We start from the raw sequence: 13113 nt of genomic DNA, 5'->3' as shown, positions 1-13113 counted from the left end.
ACTTGGCAATCACTATTCGCCAAAGACAGATAGTTGACAGGATGTTACTAGCAAGTCGTTAGGATATATAAAGGTGGTTAATAAATAGTCATTGCACAGTTTTTAGGAAGCAAATAAAAATTTTATTCAGAGATAATCAAAGCTTGCTTTTGCAATATATAATTGCAAAAGTAATTACCTCTGGATAAAATTTTTATGTACTTTCTAAAAACTGTGAAGCGACTATTTATTAACCACCTTTATACATCCTAACGACTATCTAGTAATATCCTGTCAACTATCTGTGGCGAATAGTCGACAGGATGTTACTAGCAAGTAATTAGGATGTATAAAGGTGGTCAATAAATAGTCGCTTCACAGTTGACACTTTCTAACGACATAAGATAATAAGCAGTCGGTAAGAATTCTATCGACATTTTATATCTATACTTTCAATTCAATATCGGTGGCCAATAGTCGGCAGGAGGTTACTAGGAAGTTGTTACGGTGTCTAAAGACGTTTTATAGAATGTCGATAGGTTCTAGTAACATTTGTCTAAAGACGGTTTATAAAATGTTACTAAAATTTTTTGTAAGGGCAATCTCTCCTGTGACGTTTCAAGGGTGTTGAAAGTAAAAAAAAAATGGAATGAAAGGAAATGAATACCTTTTTTTTAATTCAATTATGCCCAGGAAACATGATCGCAGTAAAACTTTACGTAAATATGCAGAAACCGGATTTCACCACTTCACGGCGTTTCATGATTAAAGTGAAGCACCTTTCCGTACATAGCCTAAATTTGTGTAAAATCACTTCGCTGCCTTTCAACATCATCATATTCTATTTATTTATTTTACTTTATTTACCTGTTAAGTCCTTATGACTTACTTATGACGATCGCGTAACAATCGCCTTATGTGATATTGTGCAGCGTCATGATTCGGTCACATCGCTCGTGTCGTGCACACATTTCTTTTACCTTCGTATTATTCGTTTAGTTGTCTTTGTCACAGTGAATGCAATGAGCAAACTTTATATTACTGGTTGACTTTGCGGGACGGCGGGAAACTCTCATAGATGCAAGAAAAAGGCAGCGCCGGTGCCTTTTTCTGGCGTTGGAGCCATAATACGGCCGTGGTGTGTGAGCACGGTCGTCGACCGCGTGCGTGTGTAGCGCCTTCCGCTGCGTCCGCCCGTGTTTCGCCCAGTGCCCCGGCGTGACCGGACAGAATGCCGCCGTCGGTGAAGTGGCGTCACTGCTTTCTCTTGCTTCCCGGCAACGTCGTGCCATAGTACTCGCTGGATCGCCTCAGCAGGGTGGGTTTGGCCCGAAATGTATGGTGTAGTGCCGTTGTTGAAGCTGGGGTGTAGAGCGCTAAGCGTAGTGGACGTCTGATGCAACGTCCGGTTGTTACTTGTTCACGCTAGAATAACAGATGTTGCTTGGGCATACGGCTTCACTTGCTGCCCTTCTGTCCCATACGCAGCACGACGGCGGTGTGCAGATGCACTCGTGTGCCGCGCGGTGTTGCCCATGCGCGACTCTCAACGAAAATCGCTCGCAAAATGCGTGTAGAAAGCGCGCCTCACGGTCGACTCACGGGCTTGACCAAAATTCTTGTCGAAATCAATGAGAGGAAAAGGACAAATGGAAGCCGACACCGGACATATATATATATATATATATATATATATATATATATATATATATATATATATATATATATATATATATATATATATATATATATATATATATATATTAGGATGCCGTTCAGAAGGCTCGTTAAAAATCTTTGTGAACAACGTGCCGGTATGGAACCGTCATGCTGTTATTGATGTTCGTGGTCTACGCACATTTTTTTTTTCTTTAAGCGGATTCTTTGCGCAGAATTTGCGCTGCATTTCCTGAGAACTTATACATCCGGCTTTGTTTCCAGGCTGTTCTCGCGTCCAATGAGAACGTGGTTTCGGTTATGAGCGAACAAAGAATGAAACTGGCTATGTTTTTCCTTTATTTAATCGAAGCTAGTTTCGCCTGCCTTCCCAGGTTTGGCATGGCCTGTGTCGCTCAGTATTTCGGCGGACACAATTCTGGGTATACATGCACGATATGTGCGCTGGATGAATGTACCAGTGAACGGCATTATATAAAAACAAACTATGCGCACCGCTGTTCTGCATTAAAAAAACACTGTACGTAAAACCAGAACATATAATCTCGGTTCACGGGCTTTGCTAAAGCACAGCGACCTGTCAATGTAATGGCGAATTATATTGTCACGGTGCACCGTGAACAGGAGACGAGGAAACCTACTGCAAAAACAGCCTGTTTATGAGAACAAGGGTGGAGCCATCGATTTCGACTTGGGATCTCGCACACTGCGAGACAGAGAGAACTCCCGCCATTGTCGCCTACACATTTCTTCATGCGGCCCTTCCGCTTGTGGGTGTGCGCCCGTTCCTAGCCCGTCCTGCGGAACGTGTGACACAAGAGGCGCGCCATCGCCGAGCCTGCTTCGATGTGTGTGCCTGTCGCTCCTTCGCTCGAGAACCGTCGTACGTCGCCTTGTGATATCGGTGCGCGCATCCACCACTTTGGAGTTTGCATTTCGGCACATAGCCTGATGCAGTGCGTAAAAATTAAAATTGAAAGAGAATAAAATTGCCACTTTTGTGGCAGACAAACATAAGCAAGGCATAATATACGATACACTACGCGTAGCAGTGCATGACACGAAGCAGAATCAATCGACTGTATATGCTCCTGAGCTTGGCTACTGCGGGACCGTGCGAAGTGTATTGGTTTTTATTTGAGGGACGGGTTGATGCCTCCAGATGTCCTCACGCTATTTGGTTCCGTGAAACCCTCGATTGGCCACGTCAAAGGCGATTGCAACATCCTGGTATCTCCACCCTGCATGCATGCAAGTGCGTCTTCACCGCGACCTGCTGCGGCTCTTCGCGGTTCCCGGAGTGGACGGCCGACGCGCGGTGGCGGTCGTTCTGTCGCGTGGCATCACCGAGTCCGGTGCGCCCTCGTTCAGCTTCCAGAGCCCAAATATGCCGGACAATCGTATTCGGGAATGTTCTCATTGGCGAGGTCGCTTCCGCGCTCAAGAAGTGACCCAAGTTCAGCGTTGACCTCAAGGTCCTCGCTGGCCTGAGATCCGGTATTGGCCAGAGTGCTGACGAGAGAGACAGCGAGCGATGCATCCGTCGAACTCGCTACCGAGAATGTGCTGTCCGGCCTCTCTTGAACCGCCAGGAGCTGTCGCTTCTCCAGGCAGGCAAATGAGGCGGCTCTGCTGTTATGCCTCATTCCCTTTTCCTTGACAAGACAACCGCCGTGATTACCAAGAACTTTGCCCCCACGCCATCGAAGGCGTCCAAGGTAAAAAGTTGTGCTGCAGCCTTTGTGCAGAAAAAAAGCTTTCTTTACCGAATCTTGCCAAATCTGTCAGCGAACGGAAAGGCACCAGCCTAGAAGTGTTTTTCAATGTAAAACTGCACAAACCTAATACGCCTCTTAGGGCCACTGTGACGGGAAACTCGCACCTGGCAGCTGCAGGTCAGTCGTTCCTTGTCAAAAACCTAAGGAAACTTCACTATATTGATCCGTTTGTCACAGAAACTGTACTGTCACTTGCTGAGAAGCAGGAGCGACATTGATGACCTTTTCTATCAGTACCTCATAGTTAACCTCTGTCATGCGTCCAGGACTGTATTGAGGATCATGGTAGTGCCAAGTTTTTTTCTTTTTTTACTTGAGCCGCAACTGTATTTCCTTTAAGGTTAAACTGTTCTTCGGGAAAAAGGGACAACTGTATCGGCTCACGTGTCGCTGCATACAGCGAATGAGAGTTTTAACTTGCAAATCTCGCGGCTGGTTGCAGTCCCTTATGCGGTCATAATCAGTGTGTTTGAATCGTTGCTTCAGAGGCTAAAAGCGTAAGCAGACGACCTGGACTCGTCCAAAGAGAAAATAAAAACGGACCACTCGTTTTGTACGCCATCCATCCACAAATTAACCTGAGGAAGGTTGCAAAGCTACACGAAGTGCGAGTGACCGTTTCTGCTGCAAACAAGTTCTCTGTGCGCACATTTCTTCCCGAAGTGTTGAGCCTATTTGCGAGAAGAAGCACGCCAGGCCTTTTGTGTGTTGCGTCGTGAGCACAGTACATACACAGTAAACTCCCAGTTGTAAGAACGTCCGTTTAACGAATATTTCAGAATAGAGAACTTTTGGAAAATCCCGGGCAGTTTTCTTCTGCACTCAATGCAAACATCCTTCAGTTAAACGCCAGTGGCGTAGCCGCTGCCCGCCGCCCCCTCGAGCAGCGGCCATGTGCAGTGGGACAGTGAGCGGGTTACCTGTGCTGAACGGTGAGATCTGGAAATGGTTTCCACTGTTCGTCCCCAAGAAGAAGAGTGCGACGAGGAAGATGCACTGGCGGATGCAGATTAAAATCCTGTAATTGTAGCCGAGGCTGTGGGATGCCTTCGAAAGTTTCGCGCTGGACTTCGTGTCTCAGCAACTAGCTGTGCCAGAGGAAGTGCTCAAAAACATAGGCTCTCCGAATGGCTTTGTTACTTCTTGCGCTTTAAGAGCACCAGCGCAAACCAAAATATGATTTTTTTTTTTCAGAATGAGATAGGCAGCAACGGAACTGTGACGGGCTTCCTATATATTGATGTACATAACTCCATAAGTTGCATTTCACACCTTTGACTCGATGTTTGCTTTGCCCTCTGCTGTTCCATATTCTAATGAATAATCATTTTAGTAAACTTTCAGTTAAGTGAACTATTTCCTTGGGTCCTTTGAAGTCTATTCAAGTGAGAGTTCACTGTGTGTGAGATACCTCGGAGTTCTGGCAGAGTGTATATTAGCCAAACAGCATTCTGCAATAACGGCCGTTAGAGGGCACATAGTTTATCAATTCAGAATGGAACAGGGCCACACCTGCCCTTCCGACTGCGCGCCGTGGTTCGATAACACGCGGATGCCGGAGAAGAGCCGGCGTACGTTGTCTCGAGAATTGCGAGAAGTTTGAGTAAAACTTGGAACAGCGCCAAGAAGACGAGGACAGAAATCAAAAACTAACACGACAGGCTACTACGTAAGTACCCAATGAACAACGTAGTAGTAGCCAACAAACCATACTAAGTTTCTGAAGCAAACAAGGAGAAAAAAAGATTAGAAGCTAGCTGCATCAATAAAGCAAAAGGTAAATGTCTTAGCGCAGCGTCACTCAGCCGAATAACACTTCAGATAAATTTTTTATATACGCAAATCTGCTTGTACGCAGTACACGTACCTTTTCATCTTTTTAGTTATTGTTGGCGTTTTTTTTTTACATGCTATAAAAGCTGGTTGTCCTTCTTCAGTAAATTTTCCTCTTGGCAATGCTGTTGTGTTTGTTTTCGATTCCTGTTCTGGTCGCCTTGGAGCTGCTTCAAGTTTTATTGAAGCTGAACCAACTCGCCTAAATCAAGTTGCTACTAGAAGGATATCACGTAAAGAAAAAAAAAAGTGACGCTGCATTAGCGTTCCGTCGGCTTAACTTCACAAAAGCGAATTTCGAATTTGAGATTTGGTGCGTCCTTAGTTTTTCTGGCTTGTGACGGCTCGCCTTGCGACTTCTACTATTTCACCACTGCACGTGCGGCGAGGCCGTGCGCCTTCTGTGCCTGCACCTCCGGGAAGGACATCAGTTTGGGGCTCTCACTTCTCCTGGTGATTTGAACTTTGCGCCACACATCCTTGCTAAGTCTTACAAGGCAAATTACCTTAGCATTAGCAGTTATAGTCAGGGGTTGTGCTCCTATTCAGGTAGCAGCTTCCTGCCTGCGTCTTGCTTACGCTTTCCTGTCATTCAAGGGCACATTTTTTCAAACGAATCAATCAATCAATCAATCAATCAATGATTCAATCAAATTTTTATTATAGTGCGCAGGAAGAGATGCGGAGCCTTTGTACGGATGCACTTAAAAAGTAGTGTGCGAGGCAAAAGGTTCAGAGAAGCGAGATCTGGCAGAAAAAACAATGGGAGACGGAAACAAGCAGGGGAATAAATAAAAGGGGAATAAATCGTACGTGAATATCCACATAAATACAAAAGCACTATAAATGAACTGTGAAATATGTCAATGCAGGCAGAATACTTATTAGATGTTTTTGTTTACATGTTTACAATAATAGTAATAGTGAGCCGCGGCGGACGCACTTCGATGGGTTCGAAATGCAAAAGCGCCTGCTCAATGCAGTGCACAAAAGGGCCGCAGGTCGTGGTCGGAATAAGCCGGAGTTCTCCACTATGGTGTGCCTCATCGTGGTCTTCTAACTTAAGACCCCAGACTTTAAACATTTCTTAATAATGATAATGATGATAATAATGAAAATAATGATGATGCGCACCGCCTATTTTGACCTGGAGCAGAAGCCATGCGAGCCGAGCCTGACCGACTCGCACTCTTATCCGTGAACCGCTTCTGCGAACTTTCCAAATCCAACAGCACGCTGTAGAAGTCAAAAGCGGTTGACAGCTATCTAGTATCCAGCCTGATTTCCGCAGCATACTTGGAGAAACTGATGGCAAACGTGTTCGACGGATATCATCATTGAAACTAAAACGTGACTTTCGGCATATGTTTAAAGGAGTGAGCTATCTCTGCCTAACCACTTAGAAATATTTCGTAAAGATAGGAGCGAAGAGCTCGTGTGAATGTTGCCGTTAGAGGTCACTATCTGCCATCTCTGGCACAATATTTATTACTACAATCCGGAATTAAAAAGCGAACTTTTGTCCGAACCTGCATACATATCATCTCGTACTAACCATCACCATGAATTGAGCGTTTCACATTCTCGCACCAACCTATTTCTGTTTCTCATTTATTTCTGAAACTACCAACGAATTGAATCATCTACCAGCCTCAATTGTTAACATAACTGATACATCTGCTTTTACAACTGGGTCATTCTACGCCACCTGTCCCAACCTTGGTGCTCGACCATCAGCGATTTCATTGAAAAAAAATTGAGGACTATCTATTTAAAGCATGAAGTCTTTCTGTACAATATTTTTTGAAGAAAAAAAATTTAAGCACCGCTAGGAACGTGAAGTTTTTTAGAAAGCTGGAAAGTATGAGTCGTAAAACGCATTGTCAAAAAATTTTCTCTTAAATTAGGCGAGCTCACGATTTTCCCTTCATAATGAAGATAGGCTCCTTACTTAAAAAAAAGGTGTTATCGATCTTTACGTTTCCGTGAGTTTTTCATACGTCTCTAAAGATGCAAAATTTGTTGCATATTGCGATTCTTTTTTGCCGAAAGATAACTTTTACAGAAAGGTTATATTTCACAGTAACTAATTGCCAGCAAGTTGTACTGTAAGCGAAAAATAATTTGGGACGAATATAACTTGAAATGGCCTGTACAGCTGACGACAAAGTTGCAAGAAAGTTAGTTTTAGCCTATGTTTAGTCGTAAATTTAACATTCAGGTGGCCTGGATAAAAATGCGCTAAATAGTGTATTTATTAGAAACATCCATTGTCTACAAACTGAGAAATCTTTATTAAATTACTTTTGTTTTAAGCTAGAAAAATTTTTTTGAATTTGCGTTATACCGGTCTTTGTGCTTGCACATATTTCGCCTTCGGATGAAAGCGTCATTGGGTCAACGTCATTGGGTAATCTGTGTAGAGGAGCCTCATTTGTGTATACTTGTGAAAAAATGTTAAATATCTCGCTTGTACTTTCAACGGACAGCACATCACCATTTTCATCCGTTAGCGCAGATGTCTTCAATTTAGACTTGGGATTTATGTGTTGCCAGAATTCTGCTGGTTTGGTTTTGAGTAAACTGGGCCAAGTTTGATTAAAATAGTGGTCTTTAGCCGCTATAATTGAAGCCTCAACCTTGTCCGACGCCTCTTTATAGTTTTCCCAGTCCCTATCTGCGTTAGTTTCTTGGCCCTGCGGTATATTCTTTTTCTTTCTATTTAGACACTTTTTTCGCCCTTTTTCATGAACCAAGCAGCATCGTCGCTTGTCTTAAGTTTTAGCTTCGGTATCCAGACACACTCCGTTTGTTTTAGTTTGTCACGAAACAATGACCAGTTTTCATAAACTGTGCGGGTGAGGTACGAACCTTTAAAAAATTGGTCCGAAGTCCGGCAACATACTATTCAGTTTACCGCAGTCGGCTGTAGATTAATTCAAGATCGTTATCTGCTGGTTGATTTATCAGGAGTCGGAGCTGGAAGAACGCTGTGCACTACTTCATGGTCGCTTAGTTCGTCTAACACGTGAGTTTCAAAATTATCACAGAGACTTGTCACAAATAGGTCAAATTTATTTATTTATTTATTTACTTATTTATTTATTGCCCCTTCAAAGCGCGAAGGCGTTACATAAGGGAATGGAACAAAATACAGAGCATATACAAATAAAAAGAAAATGCTGATTAACAAAACTATTCTTCAGTTGTAGTTGGGTCATTCCACGCCAACTATCCCAACCTTGGCGCGTGCCAATCGATTTCAGTAACCACGTAGCACGCGCCGCAATCGAGACACTGCCGCAGAGCCCGTGACGGTGTCAGCTACTCAAAACTGACGCGTCAGCTACTTCATGAGCACTTGTATTGCAGCAGTCTTTGGAACCGGCATGCCTTGCCGACTATTGGAAGATAGCGCTCGTCATTCCGGTATTCAGGTCAGCCAAATGTCCCAACAATTATAGACCAATCTCGCTGACCTCGGTTTGCTGTAAACAGGTAGAACATGCTTCTTGATCAAGAACACGGATTTAGATATAAAAGGTCCTGTCAGAACTTGTAACCGACCTTCATGACTATTTGCATGCTTTCCACTATGTTGATGCCATATTTGTAGATTTCTCGAAAGCTTTTGATCGGGTGCCCCACAGAAGATTAAATTAAAAGGTTTGTAAGCTGCACCTTGACGATGATAACATGTATTGGATTGAAGAGTTCTTGCGCAGTCGCTTTCAACACGTCAAGACTAGAGAGCACACCTGTACTGCGACAATATCGGGCGTACCACAGGGGTTAGTATTAGGGCCGGTTCTCTTTAGTTTACATTAATGACATAGCCAACAAGCTAACGTCTAGTATGCGCCTTTTCGATGACGACTGTGTGATATGCAAATAACTAACTCGCTTAACGTAGTGCTCCTGCCGGCTGATATAACCTACTTACTTGAGGGGTGCATATTGTGACAAAATCAACATCGAAAACACACAGAAGATGACGTTTTCTGCGCTCACAAATAGTGCTGCGAATACCTATTCAATTAACGACAGCATAGTTGCAAAAACTCAGTGATTTAAGTATCTGCATGGGTGTGCACTTCTCGTCTAATCTAACATGGATTGTTCACGTCGAGCATATAACAAATAAAGCTTTTAAAAAATTAAGTCTTTAAGGCGTCGTTTGTCGGCTGCAAATGCCGAAACGAAGCTGCATACCTACACAACACTAAGTAGGTTATCATTAGAACGCGCTTTACCATGCAAACCAAGAGGCGCTCCACTGCTTTGCGCCTTTTCAGTCTCGGGCGCTTTCGAGGGCCTTGAGTGGTATGTGTGTCGGAAAACGGAATTAGTAGGAATGAAATTCACCATTTGGTGGTGTTTTTTGCAGTGCTAACACCCATCATTTGCGATCTGCTCCAAAAGTTGCAGAATAAGCTTAATTTTAGGCTGTGCACCTTCTTATGTGAGGATACTTTGTTCTTGCTGCTGCCTGAAATTAATGAGCACCTCCGATCGAGTACTTTTGGAGTCCGTAACCAAGCAGCCTATCATGATTGTATTGCGCTTAGTGTTACACTCACGAACATAAGGAACAAGAGGCCACGCAGTCTTGCACGTCCGCGTCTTGTTCCTTAGGTTCGTCACTGTAACACTAAGTGCAACACAATCACGGATGGCCACCAACTAGCCCCGTTCATTGCTTTACTAAACGAGGAGCCCGTCGCAGCGGTGGCGTGCGTGCGGGAGAAAGTCTCGCGCCTGCATCAGCGCCGCGGCGTGGGCACCGCGTGAAGCCACGAATGACCGGCATTGTCGAAAGGTTCGTCGTGGACTGGCCGTGCGTTGGTTACGAAGGCCCGCGTATCTTAGTCCGGTGGTGCACGCAATTTGGCCGTTGTTCGTCTTAAGGCTGCGTGCACACTGCCTGCAACTACACACACCGTCATGCACTAAACTGTCCGTGAGTGAGCGTGCAAACTGCCCGCCAAGTATTCAAGTGAGGCTCAAGCTGAGCTCGACCCCTTCGTCCCGGGTGCTCACGTAGCGACATGCTCGTCTGCACGGCCGCGTATGTTTCGCTTCCTGCGGTGGCCGTGCGGTTGCTCCTCGAGGCTGCGCGTTCGACAGCGGCCGCGTTTCGATGGGCGCGCAGTGCAAAGGCTCCGGGGCAGTTAGATTTGGCTGTACGCTCAAGAACCCCGGCTGCTCACAATTAGTCCGGATTAACCCCCGACGGCGCGCCTCATAGTCAAGGGGTATTTTTTCGCGCTTAAATCCACGTAGTATTGTTTTGTCAAATGTTTCGAACCTAATGTATCTGTATCCCAGTCGGCCTGGCCGAGGGTTCTTGGAAGGACTGTCTGCTTATATCTTTACATCGTGCTGGCCCTGTGGGCAACCGCGCAGAGGAAGCTACACGATATATTCTGTGGATTCTCATATAGCCTGCATACTGCGTATGTGCAGCACGGGGCACTTATGCACGGATCGCGCAGAGCATACGTTCGTCACAGCTAGATGCGTAGAGTGGCACGATTCGTAGCATTCCCTGATCATCGCGCATCTGCGAAACTCGCTGCGCGCGGATCATCACCCGCTGGGCGCGCCTTGTCCCCAGCCGTGTGTTGTGACGGACACAAGCGGCTATTGGACTCGCTTCATGATGTGTGATGGCGGTGAACAGAGCGAGTGTACAGATGTACAGGAGAATGAATGGAGGCATTTTGGCGCACTTTTGCCGCTGCTTCTCATTCATTGCAGTCCAGTTCAATGCTTCTGCATAGTTTGTGTGACAGCGTGTTACATTACGTAATTCCGCATTGCGAGGCTCATATGCGAGTGTGTTTCCTTGAAGATTGGCAATTTTTTCTATGCGGTGTCTTTATATTTTAGACACAATTTTTAGTAGCGAGAACGTCTGAATTCATAGAGTAAAGAACCTTTAACTACGTGCAATATTGCGAATAATTCGGCTGTGCGAGGCAAAGAAGGCGCGCGTCAGTCGCTTTTGCAAAAACAGTAGCTTCATCACAATGCCGTTTGTGGTTTGCGCCTCGACCCTCCCCCCCCCCCCCCCCCTTAAACAGAAGAAAGCACCATAATTAAGAATAAAAGAAAATATCCAGTTAATATACACGTTAACATATACATTACCATATATCGGGAGCACTGCATCAGGATATATCAAGAAATATCGGGATGCCGTGCAATTGCCCCCGCAAGAAACCGATATGGTGTGAAAGCTTGACAACCAATTTAAATTTCTGCCAACGCCTGGCTTGTTCGCATCGTATCACAACGTATACTCATATTTCTTCGAGTTGATTTTCATGATATGGCATTGTGATTTACGCTTGATGAATTACAGCTATCCCGTTAATATTGTATACAGTCTATAGAGATCCGCGTGAGGCCTCGCACTCTTCTAGGCCAAATGAGCCAAAATTCAGGCCAGAATACTACGGACATTGACCAACTCGCTCACTGCAAAGCACATTATTGTGTAGTGTTTGCACTGGTACCCACTTGTTGCCTGTGCTGCCCTCTGTGTTCCTTGCGCGTAGCTCTGCAAACCAAGGTGAGGCCCAACAGTCTTGCGCGCGACACGCCCGGCTGAAATAATCACGCAAGCCACACCGCATGGCGGCGCGCTGTGTTGGGTGCAGCGGGCCACCTGCGCAGGCTTGCCGTCCGCTAACAGCGGTGCGCGCACGCTGTGTGTGTGCGTGCGTGTAGTGACAACACGTGGCTTTGCTCTTCTGCGCAGAACTATGCACGCGGTGCAAGCGGCAACCCCAAGGCGCCCTCGCTGGCGGACAACTACATGCAGCTGTCTCACTTCCACCAGGTCAGTGAGCTTCGCCGGTGCTTGCGACTGATTGCGCGATTCCACGTGACGAGTTTAGCGCGCAGGCTTTGCGACAGGCACGCCACTCAGTTCGCGCGCGCCGTGCCACGGCCCGTTCGGGCGCGTGTTTGCCTCCTCGGTGCGGCCTCTGAAACGCGCTGCACTTGTATTGCGCTGAATTTGTGGCGGCTGTAGGCATGCAATATAGCGAAGACCACGAGGGGAGAGAGGAAGTGCTCGTGTCGCAGACGTGTTTTTTGCAATTCCGCACTGCCGTTCGTGTACCGGTGCGATTCATGCATATTTTCAGCCGATATCCTGACGACGGAAAGTGTTCGCAAAATAAGAATTTTTGGCCAGCTTACTGTTGTTGTGTCGCACAAAGAGCGTCGCGTGGTTTCACCAAGGGGCGGACGCCCAGTTCACATTCGCCTTGGCGTCAAATCTCTTTGAGGCGTGTGAATATATATGCGCAAAGGCCATGCGGCCAAAGGATTGTCACGGTGGCGTCAGAGCATATTATATATATATATATATATATATATATATATATATATATATATATATATATATATATATATATATATATATATATATATATATATATATATATATATATATATATATATATATATATATGACATTTGCATTTGTAGTTGCTATAAACTCTGGGGAGTCGCTGGTGACGTCATGCGCCGAAGCGTTGTGTTATAGAATATGGGACCGCCGACTGTAGTTGCGCTAACGACGGCGCCAAGGTAAGTACCACGTGCTCAATGATTTGAAACACGTCAAGCCCAAGAGGACTACAAGGAAAACACTTTGCGTAAGACTCTTGCTGAAGCTCGCTTTTGGTTTCCCGCAGCACTGTGCAGGATACGAGGCGTTCGGGGGCGAGTTGTACGTTGCGCGGTGCATACGGGAACGATGTAGTACGCGGCAACAATGTGCGGCAAAAAAAGTCTGATCACCTTTTGAGACAATCTTTCTGCCTTTTTG

At 45.5% G+C, this 13113-nt stretch overlaps 1 protein-coding gene across 9 annotated transcripts in view; it reads left to right on the top strand.

Moving 5' to 3' along the window:
- nab (NGFI-A-binding protein homolog) overlaps window positions 1–13113 on the top strand; it is a 1159032-nt gene that overhangs the window by 442167 nt on the left and 703752 nt on the right. For 8 of the 9 annotated variants that reach the window (XM_070536817.1, XM_070536819.1, XM_070536822.1 and 5 more), the window contains one exon: window positions 12034–12114. In XM_070536817.1, the coding sequence (XP_070392918.1) occupies window positions 12034–12114 (81 nt within the window). Of the gene's footprint in view, window positions 1–12033; window positions 12115–13013; window positions 13047–13113 lie in introns of those variants that run through there. The other variant, XM_070536823.1, reaches the window with a different exon arrangement.

Source organism: Dermacentor albipictus, chromosome 4, assembly GCF_038994185.2.
Source record: "Dermacentor albipictus isolate Rhodes 1998 colony chromosome 4, USDA_Dalb.pri_finalv2, whole genome shotgun sequence".
Lineage (NCBI taxonomy): Eukaryota > Metazoa > Arthropoda > Arachnida > Ixodida > Ixodidae > Dermacentor > Dermacentor albipictus.
This window is presented reverse-complemented; position numbering and strand designations above follow the sequence as displayed.